Source organism: Haemaphysalis longicornis, unplaced genomic scaffold (assembly GCF_048455015.1).
Source record: "Haemaphysalis longicornis isolate Haplotype H1 unplaced genomic scaffold, Haemaphysalis longicornis Haplotype H1 scaffold_76, whole genome shotgun sequence".
NCBI lineage: Eukaryota > Metazoa > Arthropoda > Arachnida > Ixodida > Ixodidae > Haemaphysalis > Haemaphysalis longicornis.
In genome coordinates, this window is record NW_027526436.1 from 942,021 (window position 1) to 963,468 (window position 21,448).

General features: G+C 45.2%; 1 protein-coding gene across 3 annotated transcripts in view; it reads left to right on the top strand.

Annotated features, from left to right (window-relative positions):
• The window catches only part of LOC144148097 (prestin-like), a 246,147-nt gene extending 237,802 nt beyond the window's left edge, over nucleotides 1-8,345 (top strand). For all 3 annotated transcript variants that reach the window (XM_077679686.1, XM_077679684.1, XM_077679685.1), the window contains 8 exons: nucleotides 350-419; nucleotides 802-911; nucleotides 1,596-1,662; nucleotides 2,733-2,918; nucleotides 4,842-4,896; nucleotides 6,280-6,389; nucleotides 7,177-7,250; nucleotides 8,220-8,345. In XM_077679686.1, coding sequence (XP_077535812.1) covers nucleotides 350-419; nucleotides 802-911; nucleotides 1,596-1,662; nucleotides 2,733-2,918; nucleotides 4,842-4,896; nucleotides 6,280-6,389; nucleotides 7,177-7,250; nucleotides 8,220-8,229 — 682 coding nt within the window. In that variant the 3' untranslated portion in view covers nucleotides 8,230-8,345. The remainder of the gene's footprint in view (nucleotides 1-349; nucleotides 420-801; nucleotides 912-1,595; nucleotides 1,663-2,732; nucleotides 2,919-4,841; nucleotides 4,897-6,279; nucleotides 6,390-7,176; nucleotides 7,251-8,219) is intronic.
• Nucleotides 8,346-21,448: the final 13,103 nt, after the last annotated feature.

A 21,448-nucleotide genomic window follows, 5' to 3' on the forward strand; every position in this document is an offset into this window, starting at 1 on the left:
CACAGTTTCATCCAAATGTTCTGGGCACATATGTGTTCTTACGTTCTTTGTAAGAGAAAAAAACTATTAATGTTTAAGCCGCAGCCGCTTTTTATTTATGATTTGGTATCTACCCTGACAAAAAACATTAATTGTGTTACAAAACAGATTGAGTAACCACCACCAAAATACAGGCAGCTTTATTTATGTTGCTTGGCAATTTAAATGCTTTTTAGTTAGGTTGTGTGCATTCCGAAGAATGTAAAATAGAACCGGACAATTTTACGGATTACAAAAAACACTTCCGTATGTTAATGAGTGGATATTAAGATATTTAAAGAAACCACCTATGCTCATTTCTGAATTTCAGACCAAAGACCTTCCTGCTTGGTGCTGTGGCTGACACTGAATTTTTCGTACCTATCAAGAAGTATCAAATGGTAAGAGACAAACCTATACGAAAACGTTTTTTTCATTTGATGAATTGTACACTAGCCACAGATTTTATCCCCATAAATAACTTGAAATTTCAGAGATTTTTATTATATTTGTGTTGGTGCACTGACTGTAATTTTGAACTATTGAACTTATTAGAGACGTGATACGACAGAGGCAGCACTTTTTATTTCGTTTGGCAGTCGGAAGTCGAATGTTAGAAAAAAAAGATTTCAAGCAATTCAGATTCAATTATAAAGGTGAACAGAGATAATTGCTTTATGCGATAAGCTTTCATTCAATGTTGCTTTGGCTAGCGACGTCCCTTCATGGTGCAATGTGCTTTTCCGGTGCATATCTAGAACTGCGCTGTTTTATTCGATACAGGTTGATGAGATTCCCAAGATCAAGATCTTCCACTTTGGTGGACCGGTTCACTTTGCTAACACGGAGTACTTCAAGGAGCAACTGAACAAGAAGATTGGCTTTACTGTCAGGTGAACGATTCGTAACACTAAACTTTCCCGCCTTTTTCTTCCTTCCCATCACTAATCGAAATGAAAAACCTAAAGTGTTCCTATGAATGATATTTCATAAACATCACCCTTAAAAACTTCGCATCCATATTTTGCGTAGAGGAGGCCGGAAACATGAACTTTTGTCTGCCTGGATATGACACTAAAAACAATGTTACTGATTGTCTTGACTTATAAATAGTCATACTGCTATTGCCTTTTCAGTACTTCTGCGTTAAATCAGCAGCCATACTCATTTTTGCTTAAAGTAAAAACGCATTCAATTTATTATATCACAGGTCAAAAGAAATTCCTTCTTGAAATCTATTCACACAATTGCCACAATGATTATTACTTAATTTCTTAGTTGTCGCGGAATAGCCTAACAAAAGACGTTATAGCTTCGCAGGGGTGTCCAACATATAAAAAAATCGCGGTAATTAGCACATGCTTGCGTAAAAATTCGACTTAGATACTCTGGTATGTGACAAGGGATGCTGTGAAGTAGACCTTTGGTACCTGGATGGGATAAAACGTTCATTACGATGTTAAACACCACAAACTCCTGTAGTATCAAGAGCTTTTTAAGAGAATTACCTTATCGCCCTTTAAACGTGGTCATGTCAGGACAATAACGAAGTACCTTGGTTTGTGTTCCTGAAACAGGGATGTATTGAAAGCGCGGAAACGAGCTCAAAAGGGATCCACTTGCAATCTCGCCAACCTAGTCAAGGTAAGAGCACTAGCGGTAGCGTTTCCGCTCCCATGTATTTATTTTGCGGGTTGAACTTTCACATATTTTTCCAGTTTTTGTTTCATATAAACAAAATAGCTAGTTGCGAGTCATAAACTCATTTCCTTTCGAGGTTCCTGCTGTCACAGGGTCTGCTTGTTAGAATTGGCTCGGATTACTTGCAGCGCACCGCTTTTTTCTGGCCACTGTAACTACACACGTTGACACCTTTTTCTTCCTAACGGAATAGCGCGAGAAGCTTGAAACCGTGTCCCAATGTAAAAAGTTAGCTTAACCACACTGTCCAAGTAACAGGCGCATACGTGGCCAATTATCATTAGAACACAGCCAGAGCTGGTGCGTTTGAATATACTTTATCGGCCGCAGTATCGTTTTTTGTCGTTCTGATTACCACCACCTGAAGGAAAAACTTTTATACAACAAAAAAGGCCCGACCATGCAAGCACAATAGTGTAATTTTGTAGCAAAGTAACTTTTACTAGCAAAGCAACAGTGATGCTCAACATTTTCTGTCACCAGAAACGAATGAGCTCAAGTGCATATGCATTCCATAAAATAGGAGCACGGCACCCGGATACAAACAACCCTTTTCCTGTGAACAGAGAACAAATGACGAAGTATAAGTAATTTCTCTTCACAATACAGCTTCCTTTAAATCGGCGTCTCTGCATAGTGCCCTTCGCAAAGCTCCTTAGAAAGATCGAAGTGGCTAAGCCAGAGGCCATGGAAACAAGTGACCAAGCGTTGTTGGTCTTTCGACTAGCACAAATGTCTCAGTAGCTTCTTTAAGTATAGGTGATGAAGTATGCGATTATAGATTGCAAGGCCAATAAAATATCCCATAAAAAGAGCTATGCATGGCTAACTACTTAACGAATACAATGGAGATATGACAGCATTTACCTAATGCCTCTCCCATAACCAGGAAGTACGCATAAACAAAGAGTACTGTACATCCTAGTTTTGAAACTCGTGACTTGAGGTTTTCAGGGTTTTTATTCAATGTATCTACATAACTTCTGCGTTTGTGTTCACGTGTCTTACGGCAGGACTCGCCTATGCTTGGCGCCGAGTCGAAGAACGCCTCCCTGAACTGCAGCGTGGCCACCGATCTTTGCTCGCTCAAGTCGTCCAACAGCTGTGTTGCCGAGATGCTCGCACTCCCGTCTCACATTGTGCTGGACTTCTCCCGTGTCTCCTTCATGGACGGATCTAGCATTGCCCTGCTCAAGCAGGTAACCCGAGCTCATGAACGCGACTCTTCCTGTGGTCAAGCAGCGTTTTAAGGCTGGTTACGTTGCGGAGGCCACTTAGAAATGCGTTTGTACATGTCTGCATGTGCCTTTGTCACGACTGGGCGTAGCACTCCTCCCATTCGCGGTTATACGCTGCTTCCCCAACATATCTTGTAGCCCTTCCTTGCCACGCCCCCAAGTAATGTATCCAGCATAGCTGGGCGAAAACGCTGAGGGTTGTCGATTCGAATTCGTGAGCATTATTTGTCAATTACCCCTACCTGTACGATGCACCTCCACAAATGCATACGTGGAAAGTTGAAACATTTAATATTTGAATAGTGTAAATGCAGTTTATTATAAAAAATTAAGAACTAAAAATATCAGCGAACAAAAAAGTAGTGCAATTGGAAATTTGGCAACCGTCGTGTGTCCCAGGACGAAAAAAAGATCGCGAGTAGTTATGAATTTGCAAACATCTGTTGAATCTTGCCCCTGTAGCGGTAAACTTTAAGAAGGAAAAATACTAAGATAAAGGCACTGTTTGGGTTATTAAACGTGGTTCTTCTATGCCAAAATCAAAACGTAAATTCGGTGAACAGGTGAAACGGGGAAGCAGCGTAAGAATGCTAACGCATTAGTATACAATTTGTCAATGCAGGGCCGGACGCCATTATTGGCAATGTTCATTTGTAGTCGCCACTTCCAAAAGGTTATATATAGCGCCGAAGGATAAAACGCTGTATTTTATTGGGATAATATCGAGACACTTGCAACTTGCCATTTGACCAAATGAATGCAGTAAATCTATCAACTGCAGTACCACCGGCAATCAAACTATGACAGTAGATTATACTGAGATCAAGCGAACGTTAAAAACTTCATATGAGGCAATGGCACTCAACAAAGCCTGCAGCAGCATTACGAAATGCATTTCGGGTTGCGGTATTAATCATGTAAAAGGAATTGATAGTTGAAAGAACGAGGAACCTTTTCTGTCGCATGTGGCTGGCACCCCGCAAGACATGGCGGACGTCGTTCTATTTTCGAATACATGCACTTCGCTGCACTACGCGGTTGGTTTCCGTAAGAACCGTAGTATACATAAAATCTTAGCAAGTTCGAATTCCAGTTAAACGCAGATTATCAGAGAATACTGGAGAGATACAAATGAGGATAAGTTAGATTTTTAACATGCACGGGAGTATTATACATGCCAGAGTTTTGCAACTTGTCTCCACCATTATCCCCGACAATTCAGAACCTATCTCACAACCTTCCGCGGAGCGGTACGATTTCTTAGCCACTGGAGAAGCTGTGCAGTTTAAATGGAAATTTTGCCAGTGTAACAGCTCCCCATTTCACACCGTAACCGTGGCGGCTGCCCTAACAAAATGCTAATAAATCGCAAAAATGAAAACAATATCTTCATGCTTTTCATTTTCAAATATAGGTTCATTGGCAAGCACTCCCTACCAGCTATCTGCCATATTCAGAATGAATTATATATCCGCTGTAGTGAAAATTTTAGTTTTACTCCACCTAACAAAAAAAAGTAACTATTTAGCCCTTCGTCCCCAGCCTTTACATTGATTTGGTTGAAGGGTTTAACGCGCCGACGCAACGCAGGCGATGAGGCGCTCCGTAGTTGGCGGCTCCAGATTAATTTTGACCACCTAGGGATTTTCAACGTGCGCCGAAATCTCGTTTGCTTTTCGCCTCCATCAGATAAGCGGCCTCAGCGGCCGGGAATCGAACCCGTGACCCCGTGCTCAGCAGCGCAACGCCTTAGCTTCTGAGCCTTTACAAGATTATCGCCACACGTAATTAAAAAAAATCTAAAGCCGCCGTTTTTTTGCCGCCCGTTTGACAAGTCAAGTTAGCGTGTACTGATGAACGTCCGCTGTGTTGTTTTTGTTTCAGCTCAAACGAGAATATGACTCCGTGGATGTGAAGTTGTTCATCGCTGCCTGTTCTGGTAAGTAGCCTTGCTCAGTTCCTGGAAGCATATCTTTATGCCAAATAAAATTCCCATTATGCGCTCATTTTTCAAACCGCTGCCATTGTTGAGCTTTCACTATTCTTTCCATCGTCATAATGCGAAAACCTATGCGAGGTGCTTAGTGAGTCCAATTGAAGAAATAACGGGATAGTGTCCAAATACACCGTCCTAGATTTCAGTGTGAAACATGTATAGATCAAATTTCAATACAGGGACGCGTGATATGTTACACGTTTTATTTACCTGTATGGGTTTATGCGAACATCTTTTTGGGTTAACGCAGAAACATTTCTGCACTCCCTTAAACAGACAGCCATCGCAACCAGGGTTATTATCATTATTTTCGCAAAATATTCACCTAGTCATTATTATCACAGTTTGCTGTATGTGCCCCTGATTAGCCTGTCAAATGTAACTAACCTAAAGATGGCGATTACAACAATTTTCAAATTTCGTCGTTTACGTACCAACGCTACACCTGTCGCCACGACGCCGACCGTAGCGAAGGACAGAGGAATAATATAGACCATCTGGTCATTTTTAGCCTGCACTGCAACTCCGATACGGGCATTGTTGCTTCCTCCCTTCACGAAATAGGCGCGCAGCCGAAATCGAACCCACATCATACTGCGCAGCAGAACAATTCCCTACTGCACAGTGAACACCGCTTGTATGTATTATCAATAACCAACTAAGGCTGTGTCTTTGCCCTCAACCACGGAAAACTTCCCAGCAGTCGGACAACAACCAAATAATACGCTTAGATAAGCTTCCAGTAATATTTTCTCCTCCCCTCATTAGTTTGGATATATTTTTAAGGAGCTATTAAAATGTCTCTGCTCTCCTTAAAGTTACCCAGAACTGGCATCCAATCGCGAACACCGATGCGTTCACCTAATGGTACAACAATTCCGTGACCCACTTTAATACGAGTGGGAGGGGGGTATAGTGCAGCAGCCCACTTCATTTTGTAATACGGAGGATGTTTGCTAAGAAATGAACGGCCCGCGGGAAGCGCAAGTGTAGACGACTCGAGGTGCTCTAATTTTTGCATTTCAGAATGAGGTGGGAAACGAAGATTTGTCAGCTAATAAACTTTGAGAAACAATGACGTTACAATACCAATAAAAATAAATCATGCGACAGTGCGACAAAAGCGATGGTTTTTTTGGTATCACTACGTCGCTAAGGCAAGAGCTTTTTAATACGCTGGGTAAAGAGAATATTTCTTGGAAAACAGGTTGAAGTTCTATAGACTGTGGGCACTTCAGCTACTTTCCGGCCGATATCTGGGGGCCAGGAAGAGAAGCACCGATTTTTGGCTAGGTCTAACAAACCTGCTTTTTCTTGTTTATGCAGACAGCGTCTTTGACTTCCTGCGCAAAGCTGATGCTGTGAGCTTCCTGGGTTCGGACGCATTCTTTCCGTCCGTTTTTGATGCCGTCCAGGCAGCGCAACACCCGAACAAGGTGCGTATTACCATGAAAAGCCCCTCAAACATTTTTACCTCCAGGTATTCTAACCCTCAGAACAGGGCCCAAAACCACGGAGTTTTTTTATGGAGCTTCTCAGTAAAGTGATGTAAGCAATATTGTAATGTTGAGCGAAAGTTGGTTTTCAATATGCGAAATAAATATAAATCAATAAATATGAAATAAATATTAAGCGCTGAAGCACCACGTGAGAAAATAGAGTTTGAGAAGCTTCCAGTGGCCGAAGCTTTAAAAGGCACAGAAGCCTACGGGAATTTTATTAGTACAGAAACTTTTATGTATATGTCGGTACGTCGTCTGGTGCTATCAAGAACAAGATTATCTTTCGCCATCGGAGTAGGCAAAGTGAACCATGTGGTACTTGAAAAAGAATAACACTGGCGCGTTGCGTACTGGCTGTAATAATTTCGTAGCCCTTTTGATTACGGCCAACCCTTTTTGGGGGAAATTTGTACGGGGTGGTGAACACTTTAAAATGTTACCATATGATGAGGAACTGATTGAGGAACTGTATTTTGCAGTGGCGGGTTGTGCTGTATCTGTTTTTATCGTGGACCTCCAGAACACCACTAATGTTTTCTACGATTTATTACTCAAACGTATGAAATACGGGAGTTTCTTCTGCTTTCACAGGCCCATATTACGGTTAAACTGTTAACGAAACAACGATGTTAAAGTAATATTTGCCTACAGAAGGAGGGGCATATTTCCAACCTACGTTGCCAACAGTTGTAGCAATGTGTTTTTTTTTCTTTTTTTCCAGTTCATCGGAGCCATTCCGGAACCACCGTCTATTGTTGAACCAGAACCTGAAGACTCGCATCCAGAACATTCCGAGTACGTTTTTTTCATAACAAAATGTAGAATCATGCTCCCTATGCAGATATCTGATAACCAGCCAACTCAACCGTTAAACATTTAAACGGGGCCTTAGAATTAGTAATAGTGTACAAGCAGTGGTTAGACTTGTACTAAGCCACGTCTGCTTAAAAAAACTAATTAATTGATAGAATCCACTAACATCGAAATGTAGCGTAGTCGTCGCGGAGCCGTCAAAAATGCGGCATGGACAAGAAGCAATTAGTGACCACAACCGCTTCAGATCAGCAGCTTTTAATTCGCGACTATAATCGCAGGTTTTAATACGGCAATCATGAATGTTTCAACACTTATCAGCAGTGCAGCAGTGGTGATTATCAATGAATGGGGATAATGGTAACCGTGGAATATGTTGATTCTCCCAAGGGAAATCTATTAGTGGGCCTCAAATTCATCATTCTAGATTTTAAAAAACTGGCCTCAACCTTCTCTTTACAATTTAGTCTTTTTTACACGAAGGTTATCGTAATGCCGAAATTGTATAGTAGCATCTTGAAGCAGCAAATTACATTCAAGTAACAAAGCGTTATATTTTCATTTTGCAATGAAAAACAATGAAAATGTGTGGGGTGAGAAAATCATCATCATCAGCTTAACTAAGTCCGCTAAAGGAGGATAGCTTTCCCAATGACTTCGAACAACTTCTGTCTTGCGGTGCCCAAATATACTACATTGTAATCATAAGCATGGTTTCTGATGGGTATTCAACTGACAGAACAATGCAGGAAGTGGTAAAATGTTCAAAATGCCGTGCCTCTCACTTACTACAGTGAAAGGTGGTCACTGGCCTTGAACGGAGGTTTTCCCAAATAAAATTGGTCTAGCTGCGATCAAAAAGGCACTTAATTGTTCTTTTGTATGTTTACCTTGTTGTGGCTAAACTTTTTTTTGTATTTCTAAACCATTGTTTCCTTTTGCGCTTTGCAGATTTCTTTGAAAGGAATTCTCCCGCCTTACAAGCCGATGTCGTGACGTCACATCTCGCTTCTGCACTTTTGTAAATATTTGTAATAAACATCGTACATGGTTTTAGTATTTATTCATATGAGAAAAATATAGGCGTTTGTTCTTTTTTGATGCTGACGAGCAACCATGGTGCAGTGCTTTTAAAGACTTTGGCCATAGCTTGCTTACTATGAATGCCACAAAATGAGTTTCTAGAGTAGCATTTTTGTTTGGAAACAATCCAAAATGTGCATAAGTGTTGGCAACTGAGCCCAGTAATCCTTACGCTGTTTCCTGTTTACTGTTACACTGATTCTCTGTTCCTGTGATTGTTAGGGACTTTTAACGGTAAGCGTAGGTGCAGGCCTAAAAAGGTGATTCACAAAGGCACTTAGTGGTAGAAAGAGAACAAGCGAAAGACGGAACGAAAACGATAATGACATAGGACACGTGGTTTTAGCTAATCCTGCACCAAGCTCGAAGCCTCTGCAATGTGACCCAGTGGCACAGCAGTGCCCAGCGAGCCACGGCGCACGGCTATGCCCCATGTCTCCACTGCGGCTGCTTTCTTCTAACCTCAGCTCCCTGCAAACTATAGGCTCCCCCCAATACCGCATATCTAAACGCCCAGTTGGCATTAATGCATTGCATTTGCAACTTAAAAGGGATTAAGGTTTCCTTGGTTTTTTCTACATTTCTTTTCTTGCAACAATGTTTCACAAGAGCACAGCTAGAACTACAAGGTTCCTACTTTATTGTGGTAAAAGATGGCAAGGATGAAAACCAGAGTTCATCGTAGGAGGCGGTGCATGTTTGCGCCCCGGAAGGCACCGTCCGGCAAAAACGACCTGTTTTGTTTTGTACCTTTGGCTGGGAATGCACTTGTGCTCAAGCATAACGGTTGCGAACGCGTGTATGCGCCGGCCTGACGTTTCGCCTAACATTCGTGCAACGGCCTCCCCCAAACGCCTCTACTCTTCGCTGTGTCAACATGGACTGACTTTACGTCTACGACAAAACACCCACGCTTTCGCATCCTCAAATACAAGCAGACGGCAGTATCCGCCAAAAAAAAATTCTTGTATTGAAAGCAAGGCCCTTTTACTCCACTTCAAAGGGCAACATTAGGAGCTCAGCCTTCAGTTCACTGCTTAGAATGTACTGCAATCAATTTGTAAAGCCGCAAGCAGCTGTAGTGTCGCATCATGTTTTAGCACTTTGCTGGTCAACTTACACGCTTGTCGAAGGTGACGTCACTTTTTTGAAGTACAGAAGTCGCACGAAGATACATTTGGCCTGTTGGGGAAGGGCCGACAGGAATGTCGCAATGTTTCATGAAAAAGCCGTTCAGCATATGCGATAATGCGCAGGCGCCATTTTCACATACTTTTATACCCCATTTTTGTGAACCGTGGCAGGTCTCTTGCCATCAAATTTCTTGGCATGGCCTTTTTGGGTTCGGCGAGGCGAAACATGCGTACATAACCGAGAATATCGGCGTTCTGTTGTTTGCAAGCGGGAGTTGCACAGCTTCTGCGAAAACAAATAAAAAACACCCTGGGTAAAAAGGGTATCCAAAGGGGCAAGAAAAATTTCCAACGAAAAAAGAAAAAACAGACCATCTCGCGCTCTCTGCTTAAGCGGCGCCGATAGCCACGTTTCAATGGCCTCAACCACAGAGTCCTCGTCTACACATTCCAGTGTACTTTTGATTGAGAAAAACAGAAAATTCCGCAAGCTGCCACAGATGGCACGAGTCACGCAAGCGGAGTAACTCAGTCCACATTGTCAACACGTACTGCTGTGGTGGCTACGTCACACACTTCGGGGGTCCGGGTAACTACGGTGGTTCCCAAGTTGGACTATCAAAAGTGGTTCATGCCTCCCCGTTCCTTTGGTCCAAGGATGTTTCGACGCAAGATGACGCTCGGGACTCCTCCTACTGCTCCTAAGATGGAACCACTCCTTCAGTACTCCGACGTTTTGGCCATTGCGGTGAAGAAAGCAGAAATTACCCGGCACCACACCGGAAACTGATGAGAAACAAACTCTACTACCCTCAGCATACTACAGAATAATTCCCTCCCTATAGCAGCTTCCTCCATTTTGTTGACTTCGCCCTTACATCTAAACCTGTAATTCCTGTATGTTACCTGGTCCCCTGTACTGTCACGTATGGGAGTACAAAAACACTCGATCTCCATCCCAAGATCACCTTTTCGTACAAGCAGGTGCCGCGTGCCTGACCAGCCCGGTCTCTGAGATTTAGCAAGGTCTGCTGAAGAGGGCCCGAAGTTTCGGATACCCAGCTGCGGCCAGGGCATCCCAAAATACACGGATATTCATCAGCATGCAGGTTGCCTGAAATCAACGCCTGACACGTGAGAAGGATGATTCATTTAATCAGATTGTGAAAATCAATTTATGTACGAGTCATGCCATACGAAACACTTTTGTCAAATGAGACGAACGATCATTGAACGCAGGTGTCTTTGCGTGATTATTTGCTGAATGCGTCACCGGCCCGACGGATCTCTCCTCTTCTTTACTTCTCTGTCTTTAAAATCCGCCACACATCCTTACTCACGGCATCTGTAAAATTGCGAGCGTAAAAATCAGCCATGGAGTTTTCCGCGGTCAGTCGGCGTTATTTGATTTCGGCCTTCGAGTTCTCCGCGACTTCTTCAGGCGCTTTACCGTGGCAGGCCTTGAGAGCTGCGGACACTAACACTAAAAAGATGTACGTAACAATTTATAGCACTTTGCTTCATCACGGTAGGAAGACATGCGGCGGAAGCGAGGCTTCATCCTTTCCCGTAAAGCCTCACTGGTGGTTCCAAAAGCGCACACCTCCAAACAGCTTTTCTCGCCCGCTTCTCCCATCACAATAGCAGCAAAAACCGCACTTTCAAAGAGAAAGGCTTAAAGGGCTGTCGTAGAGGTTGGTTGTTGGTGAGCATCTACGAAATTGTGGTGATGGTAGTAGGAGCGCTTCTGCAGATACCTGCATCCACCGTAAAGAGGAAGAGGTAGAGAGGGATAGCGGCAGGAGAGAGGCTCTGCAGGGGCTGAAGACATCCGCGTAGGTTTTAAGAAGGTGGTGTAGGGGTGGAGATTCGCCGAGCGGTGCGTCGTCTTCCCCTTCTTGGAATACCCGGTGGCCGGGGACACCGGCGGTGGCATGCGCCAGCTCGTTCCCAGGAAGGGGTGTATGAGCCGGGATCCGTATACGATGCGAGTCTGGGGTAGCTCGGGCCGCTGAGAGGGCGTGGTTGCTGTTACAGTAGTGATACCCCCCGAAGCAAAGCGCCGACAACCCGCCTGCAAATATGCAAGTGCGGTAGTGCAGGGGGAAAAGGGGTATGTCATTGCCAGGGAGAAATTTTATTCTTCGGCTGTGGTGATGGATGCGGTTAGAAAGATATTGAGTTACACCATCGGTTTGAATGGCCACAGCCGCGTGTGTAATGCGAGCCAAATATCGGGCGGAGTCAGTATATTAGGCGTCTTGGTCTTTGGCGTATTTTTGTGTAATGGAGGTATATGGGATGTTGTCGATGACCTGAGTTGTAAATGGGGTGCATGTGCCTTGGTATTGGGAGAACGTGTATGACGGTTTCATGACCACCCGATTAGTGGTGTAGAGTGTCCACCGTTCGAGGGAAAGAATATCCTAGCTAGCTGTGTACTTGTCCTCTGGTTGCTTTGAGTCGTAGGCGTTGTAACTGGCTTTTGGTGTATGCTCCTTTGAGCTTCGAAAGTGTGATATGCAGGCCTAGTTGCGCTAGTCGTTCGGTGGAGGTCGGAGTCAGAGTCGCAGTCGGAGAGCAGATTTATAAGCCTTGCGGGTGAGAACGTCTATCTTTGAAATCTCTTGAGGGTTCAAGGCCAAATATAAAGTTCCTAGGTGATGCGGCTCAAGAGCATTGCTTGTAGTATTCGACAGGTATCACCTTATTGGAGCATTGGCGACGGGTGTAAAAGCGGTTGATTGTATTGGAGAGTTGACATGTTGAAATCTCAGAAGCAGGGGCACCCAGAGTAGCAACGTATACCTAAAACTCAGGGGGTTTGCACAGTAAGGACCGGCTGGCCATTGATTGCCACTGTCGAGTCCAGGATGGGTTTGGCAGGCTTTCTCCGTGTCAAGGGCCAGTAGGGCGACGAGGACGAATTTTGATGGGGCACATGTGAGAAGGCAGGTTTGCAAATGGGTAGTGGTGTCTTCTTGGTTTCCCGGAGATCCGGGTGGATCTCCGGTCGATGTGGTGAGGTTGTTGGCATAAAATACATGTGATATACTCATGATTAGAGGTCGGAAGTATAGTCACTAAAAAACGGGTTTTAGGCTCCTACTGTAAGCGCTCAAAATCGTAATTTAGGCATATATAGGCGCTAAGTACTACCTTATAGGCATATATACACTCGAATAATATTTACTCAGGTGGCGTATTTCAGTGCAATTTTTCGGCTTTGAGTAAACACAGGATACAAACATCGGGATATCGAAAATGCAATTTTATTTTCTTCATAAAACACTCAAAGGTCCCGCTTTCAAAATATCTAGGGCGGCGCAACACTGTGCGAAAGGCTGTGGAAGCAGTTGCAAACAAGCACAATCTCCAGGTTTTCGGGCTTGAAGTTGTGCCTTTTGTCAGTCAATATCTGCTTGTACACAGAAAAATAACGCTCCACATCCACTGAAGTTTGCGGAGCGTTCTTATACTTAGGCACGTTGGATGTTTTGATTCCATCTGGAATCGCGGTATGTCCGCCGCTCAAAACCTCGGACAGTTCCTTCAGCGTAGAAAATCCGGGATTTCTGTCGAAGACAGACTTAAGCTTCTCTCTAGCTCTGTCAGCAACAGGTCCCCTGGGAGCACTAGTGGACCTTTCCTGGGCGTCCAAAATCAGCTGAATATTTTGAGTCAGCGTGGTGCCCGGACTTTCAAGTTTCTGTATTGTTGTTGCCAAGAACGTGAAATGGGCGCACAAATGGGCCAAGTCACATGGAAGTGTACCATCATGGAGAACCTTCTGGGCCCTTCTCACGGCGACACTCTCGTCTTCTGCAGGACTGCTAACAACAGCCTCATTTAAGTGTTGGTTGTACTGTTCCACTGCCTTCAGTAAAGTTCCCCATCGGGTAACAACAGGCTCCGGTGGAAGAGGTACACCCGGCAACTGCTCCCTGAAAGCACCAACGCGGGAAGGAGCCTTGAGGGACACCGCCTTCCCTGCAGCTATCAGCTCGTTAACCGAGCTGAACGACTTTCGTAGCTCTTCACACACCCGATGAATCCCGTGAGCAAGACAAGTGACGTGCTATAATTCTGGATAAAAAACTTTGAGAAGTGCGCCAGCCTTATGCATATAAGCTGCTGCATCTGTGTAGAGCAGCAGTACTCGGTCGTCGTGGGCTCCGGAGGGGTACAGAAGCTTCAAGGATACAGAAGCTTCAAGTTCACGAAGCGGACGATGGTCTCGCCGCTAGTATTTTTCTAGCTCTTTTGAGCTGGCCAGGAAAGGTGTTATTTTCTCTTCTGCGTCAAGCTTTGCGACTACAATGTGACCGAGTACTCGTCCGGTCGCATCTCTCGTCTCGTCCACAGAAATCCATATGTGGGATTCACCGATTTCTCTTCTAATTTCTTGTAGGCAGCGTCTTCTCGTACAGTGGTCGCAGGTAATCCTGGCGAAGAGTTGACTCTGATGGTACATTTTCTTTGCAGTAGTTTTGCAAGAAATCCTTGAAAGTTTTGTTTTAGATCTTCGCCCAAGGGATGTTAGCAGTGACTAATACTTCGCATAGCTCTGCGCTGAATCAGCAATGTGAGCAATGTTAGTAAGCCTCAAGTTAGCAATGGAGAGGGACAAGATGCTCATGCATTCCCATCGGTCCAACAACAGATATCCCATTTTTCCACCGAGATATACGACTGATGTAGGTAAAATCTGTACTGGACAGCGCAAAAAAGGCATTTATAGGCGCTTAAAACCTTGTATAGGCACGAACCTCCAAATAGGCACGTATCGGCACAATCAACTATTGCTTAAAATGCTCCCCTTCTCTTCGTTAATGCTTATATGTTATATAGGCTCGATACGGACTCAAAAAATAGGCATTTGGCCTAAAGTTCTGGTCTCTAGTCATGATAAATCCGAGTTTAGATGGTCGTTGATAACTTGTAGTGTAAAATAACTTGTGTAAAATAACTGAGCCCTCAGGGTACCCTTGGGTGATAGGTTTAACATTTCCGAAATTCGGGGGCCTTAGATGGAGGGTCGCTGTTCGGTCCGTGAAGGAGTAGAGGGAGCGATTGTAGATGGAGGCTAGGCAATCGAGGGTGTGTTGTCTTACTAGAATGACTGTATGCTTGACATTGCCAATATCGCCTTTCACGCTAAGGGCAAGAATGCAGCTGGGCTGAGTCATGATGAAATGGGCGATGATTGGCTGTTTAAGTTCCAGGTCGATGCCATGGGTAGGTGGGACCCGGAAACCAAACATTGTGTTGAGGATTGAGTAAGCTTTTTCGAGGTGGTCCTTATGAGTGGTTTGTGTCGAGATGTTCAAAATATTTGGCAACGCATGAGGTGAAGAAAAGGGGGCGAAACTAGCCGATAGGTATCTGTTTTTTGGGCTTTGGGAGAATAGTAATGTCGACGGGGTGACAATGAGTTGGCACTGCACCGTGACACCAACGGTGGTTGTAGCAGTCGAGTAGATTCGATTTGTTCATGGTTGACGGTGCGAGGGAGGCCGTAAGTGAGCGTAGCCTCCAATCGTTAAGACAGACCAAAAGGACCAATCGTGGCCGTTCGCCATATTCTTGGTTAGACTGGTGAGAGCTTGTCTTAGCTCAGTCTTCGTGAAAAGGGCGTCTAGGGTAGCGTCAGGGGCCCCCGTATAGCATTGGGGGTGGGTGGTTGTAGCGTACAACAGTCAAGCCCGCTCTAGGTAACATGAACCCGACCTCCGACCCCGGTAGGCGCCGGAGCAGAGCTTTCCTACGTTCGAACCCATCGCATGACACATATTACACTGAGGCCTCATTTACAGACAGCATATGCCAAATTGTCACACCCGAAGACATCACCCGCCAAAATTCACATGTACAGGTGCCGTAAGAAGTAATTGGAACACGGGAGCTGTGGCCAAACAACATAGGAGCGCCGTGCAGCTGTACCGGTGGTGAACGAAAGGACGAGAACACGCATGCGCACCTCCCGACGGTGATAGCCCATCTATACCTCTCAAACCACTCCTTTTAACGTGGCTTGGAGCATTGTTCGCAGCACACTTGCCTCGGCGATGGCGTTGATAACCGAGACGCATCCGGCAGCGTCTCCGGCACACTTCCAACGCATGCCAGCTGCCGCAGAAGCGGCGTGCTGTCACAGGAATCCGCAGCGACAGCTTTTCTTTCAAATATTTTAGTTACGTCGGCTGCGGTATGCGACGGTTTGTGTTAGCGAGGGCGGTGCGTATGCGACGGCAGGGATTGTAAAACAAAGCGACACGTGCTTGTTATGAGTCTGATGTAGTTCAAGGACGCGCTGTGACTACTGTTCGACATTCTAAGTGGGCGACGGTAGAGTCACAGGATCCTGTCGGAAAGCGTGAAAGTTGGGAGTTTAGCAGTGCCAATTAGTCGGTAACTTGCTGAGTGTGGAAGGGTAAGGCGGATGATAAACTGTTTTCGAGCGTGTCGGGCAGCGTGTCACAGTATAGTAGAGGTGCGATCCGTGCAAATGCAAGCACAGAGATATTGTCCATCGTGATGCTGGTGCCGAGGCGCGTGAAGGCCATTAGGTCATTGTAAAGCATGGAACTGTGACGTTGCGTCACATGCAGGAGAGTTGTGCCCGTTTTGAAGGCGTAGCCTAACAATTCCGAAGCCAGCCAATTTATGGATCAAACAAAAGGCTTGTCGAATGCCTTTTCTTCGTTTCCGATGAGCTGCATTTTGGTGCAAGATTGGCACACAGGCTTTCGTTTTGTTTTTTCCGGCCAATAGATCATACGCTGCCGACCAGTTTAACACTTAGTTTGAAAAATTAATGACCCCAGTGAGGTCAGTCATTTGCTGTAGCTTGCCCACAAAAAAAAAAAAAAAACAACGTTGCGTATGTTTTCCTAGATTTCTGGACTGCGGGCTTTATTTTCTACAGATACAGAATAATGGGACGCAAATGCGGGTTGAATTTACAGCCGTCAAAATACCGTAGGAAGAATGACGCAAGTAATTCGTCTCGTTTAGATGCATAAATAGGAATTCGGAAATGTAGAAAACCAAGGTGAGGGGGGGAATGCGTCCTCCCAGGTGTGATCTGACATCTGAACACAAAATTTTCGAATAACCAAGCCATTGAACTGTGCCGGCCGCAATAAAGACAAGGCAGGTGACGTCCCGGTACCCAAACTAGCCTGCCCAGTTGCTTCAAACGCTCGTGGCAGGTGCCAACTGAACGGGTCAAGAAAAGGGGGCGAAGCTTGTCGAAAATGCCGCCAGTGCCGTTGTGGCGCTGGCTACATACTAAAAGGGGTTACACCATTAAGGGTGTCAATAATAGACTTGGGAGAGTTAAATTAAATTAAGCCGCCGACCCGCAAATCATGCACAGCTGCAGATTTCGCTGCACATTTCACTTTCGTATTTTACCGATTCCTATTATAGAGGAATCAACCACAGTTTTTTCTATCACTTCCCCACGATCATTCATCATCATCATCAGACAAAGTTGGCTTTCCTGTCGGGCGTTTTCTCGTTACAGACGTCATCAGTGCGAACACTAAAGCTTCGCTTTAAAAACAACTGAAAGCAATCTTTAAAGATGTTTCGTCGTTTTCAACACCCTCACACCCTAGAAAAAAACATGAATACAGTCGTGTTAAGGATGTTTTTTTGTTTTTGTTAGTGTGTGAGGGTGTTAGTTATAGACAAAAAGGGTGTAAATCGTTTAACATTCCAGCCGAGAATTATCGGCCCTGCCGCGAGTGAATTGCTGTGCACAGCAGATGTCGCTGCGTTCTAGGGCGCCGCGGCAGAGCTGTATGGGTGGCTGCTATATTCTATGTGCATGTAAGTGTATTCGGCGTTGAAGCACTGGCATAGGCAGAGGGGAGGGGGCACGGGAGTATTTCCTTCAGTGATTTCTCAGCTCGGGAGAGAAGAATGGGCGAGCGCAGAAGATCTATGCCTGCATCTGATAATTAAGACCAATAGTTATTTTAATCTGGCGTGTTACGTACCAGCCATAACCAGATTCTACGTCTGATCTCACCACGATGATCCGCCACTTTGCAATTTTTCGGTGGAGTTAAGGAACAAAACACGTGGAAATTCGTTTAAACAACATTCATTTTATTTTTATTATTTATTTATTTATTTTACCACTTTTATTTATTTATTTACCACATTCATTTTACCACTTTTTGAACTTTCGCATTCGTGTTTGTGCCTCCTGTAAACGGTGCACCACCACAGATGGAGAATTATGACAGCGAAGCCGGCTTTCGCGTCTGCTCAAGTGTGATGTGAAAGCAAGGGGCATATGCGTATGCGCACCCCTTACAATACCATTTTAATTCCGATAATGCTTCTTGGGCTACTAAAACGCCAAAAAATGGCGCAGCTTCCGCTAGTGGTGCAAAGCTGGATATAAAATAAGAGGACCACGGGCCGAGACGTCCCGGTGATGCGGTGGTGTTCTATTTAGAAGATGGCGATGAGACGAAGACGAGCAGCTCGAGCGAGAGCTGCTCACGAGAGATTATGGCACCGATGATGATAATCGCACCAGTGCCTTGATGATGATTACAGAGTTTCCACACCGGAGAAACAGCGGAGCTGTGGGTCTACCTACAATAAAGGAAAAAGCTGTGGGTCTACAACGCTTATTCCCCGCAGGGATTTGCTGTCAGTGTGGGAGACCGACTGGAACACCTTGTAAAATCCGGCTAAACTTGGCCTCACCCCTCACCACTTCGTGCAGCCTAGCAAGAACATCCCAAAACCGCACAAAACTTAGCAAATCCCTGCAAAACCCAGCGAAACTTAGCAAAACCGAAAGAAGCTAGATCAACCCCCCGTTCCGCTGTATCGCCACCCTTCCACCACTAGTGCAACCTGCGGCAATTTTTTTCAGTCGTTGGATATTTTTGTTTTGTGCGCTATCTTTGTATTGTCTTGACGCTATTATACACGTACAGGGTTCAGGGCACGGTTTCAGGGCATCACAGCTTACGCTTGTAAATGAAACAGTGCGGTAGTTGGACGAGTTGTGGAAGTCTCGACCGCTGCGGTCGCTTTGGTAATGGAGGCGAAAAGCGAAAACGGCCCTGTGTTGGAGATTTCTGGGCACGTCAAAGATCGCCGGGTGGCCAGAACTAATGCGGAGCCCTCCACTACGGCGCACCTCATAGCCTGTGTTAAACCTCACAATCAATCAATCAATCAATCAATCAATCAATCAATCAATCAATCAATCAATCAATCAATCAATCAATCAATCAATCAATCAATCAATCAATCAATCAATCAATCAATCAATCAATCAATCGAAGACACTGGATTCGGATTTGTGGAAAAAAACAATTTTCGTCCTCCAATCGGCGATCCGGTTTTTTTCCGTTGTCTGTATTTTACTTCAGGGATTTTTACGCAAGTCATCGGTACGACGAAAGCAACGGAGAAGGTAGCCCGTCTGGCTTAAAAACCACCTTTCAAAATATATGCCTCCTTGCGGATTTCCACATCTCACGTGATGAGCTCGCGGTTTTCCGCGCTCAGAATACGGCGATAAAAACTTCGAACAGGCCTTAAACGCGCCTGCGGTATAATGATGCTTCCAACCGGCGCCGTGTTCAAGATGCGGAACCGCTAAATCATCTTTCCCGGTTCTTTCAATGCTCCTAAAACATCCTCTTACGCAGCATTCAAAGTGTCTAAACTGTGCGCGTTTGGCTTGCTTAATGCATCCTTGACTTTTGTTTTATTTTTTGCCCGGAAACTCTCTTTGGTGCCATAAAAATGTTTTTTTTTTTCTGCACGCTGCGTGTTTCTGCTGCGCTGTGAAGACCTTGTGCCTCTCTTGCGCAAACCACTGGTCGTTTCTTCTGCATATCTCAAAACATAACGTTTGAAAGCGCGTAATGGTGTGAGGTCGTGGGTAGAACTGGTTTTCAAATGTGTTCCACATGCAGTTCGGTCAGGTAGCCATAGGTTCCCTAACGTTACTTAGGTAGGTTCCCTAATGTTACTTGGTGACACTGCGATTTTTGTTTTGTGTGATCAACGAACCCATTCATAGAAACTTCATTAACACCGCGAAAAGCGCTCAGTTAAGTTGATGCTTCTTCTCCTCAAGAAAAGTACTTTACAAAGTGTCTCTGGAAAGCGCTGCAAGGTAATCTCTAAGCGAATGAAGTTCTAGTGGGGTACATTATAAATCAAGAAGCCGGTGAATGGGTTATTTTCACGGACTCGCAGGCACTTCTTGAACAGCTCGCCTCAACCCGCCGCGGTGGCTCAGTGGCTAAGGCATTGCGCTGCTAAGCACGAGGTCGCGGGTTTGATTCCCGGCCGCGGCGGTCGCTTTTCTGATGGAGGCGAAAAGCAAAAACGCCCGTGTGTACGCGATTTCGGCGCACGTTAAAGATCCCCAGTTGGCCAAAATTAACCTGGAGCCCTCCACTACGGCGCACCTCATCGCCTGCGTTGCGTCGGCGCGTTAAGCCTTACAATCAATCAAATCAACTGCTTGCCTCACTTTCACACTTTCACGTGGACAACTAGCCCTAAAAATATATCTTTGCATACTCAGGCTAGGAGCACGTTTCACGTCGTCGTGTTGCAGTGGCTACCTGGGCATTGTGAGGTGGTTCGAAATGTATTGTCTGCCCAAGCAGCTTACGCGGTGAGTACCAAGTCGAGCGTCATCATCGCAATGCCATTCACGCGGTGTTTCGGCGCACGTTAAATATCCCCAGGAGGTCAAAATTATTCCGAACCCTCCACTACGGCGCGCCTCAGCGCCCGTGTAGCGCCGGCGCGTTAAGCCCAAAAAATCAATCACACTCAATCAAGCACACTCAATCAAGCACACTCAATCAATCAATCAATCAATCAATCAATCAATCAATCAATCAATCAATCAATCAATCAATCAATCAATCAATCAATCAATCAATCAATCAATCAATCAATCAATCAATCAATCCGTGAGTGGCCTCGTCGCCTACGTAGTATGTGGTGCGGGGGTCACAGCTATCAATATGGCTTAGCAGAGTTTAGGTTTGGGCTAGTTTGTATCGGTATTCATGACTTCGTGTAGCGGAAAAAATGTGTGACAAGAAGCACAAGGATCCGTTCGCGGCCTGCGTGGGATACGTTGTTGAACGTTGTTCCTCTGAAGTGTTGAAAAATATATGTCTGGCAAACAGGTCGTTGCTTGAACCACCACCTGCGCGAGCACTACTACAATGTGCATAAGGTAGTCAAAGGACCCTTCGGCATTCGCTTCCGTGATTTCGATCGCACTGCTCGATTGTACGCCTCTTTGAGGGCTGGGCCGTCATTGATCGATACGGCACAAGAAAAATCACTGGGGCGGCCGAAAGAGCACGCCTGGGAGGCGGTTGTATGAGCCCACTGTCTGTGGCCTTGTCTGATAAGTCGATTGGCTATCTAAAAGGGGACGCGGAGAGGGGGCCCCACCTTTTTCGAATGCCTCATGCTGCCTCTTTTGGCGTGACACCTTTGTGTGCTTTATTTTGTGTGCGAATTTTGTACTGCCTTGCTTCTTTTCTTTTCCTTTTGTGTATGATAATGTCCCACATCTGTGCTTAAATTCACGGGTTTTTCAGTAAAGCTTGGTTGGAAGGTTTTGCTTGTGCCCGATTTCCCTTTCTGTGCTTGAACGTTTTTTTTTTGCGCTATACAACGTCATAGGAGGACACTACGTACTTAGGTCTAAAATCGATATCGCCAGTACTTTCCCGATGCCGTTTGGTCTAGGCTAGCGGGATGAAGTGGTCATACCATGCATACGCTTCAACGTGGCTTCTAGCAATTAATACCTGTTCAAGACATGGCGAGCGGCATACCTTTGTGTAAGACTTGCAGTGTTTGTGAGGACATAGCGCTTATCCTGAGTCTGTGGGTCCAGGCTTACCAAGCCTTACTCTGAAGACGAATTTGCGACTG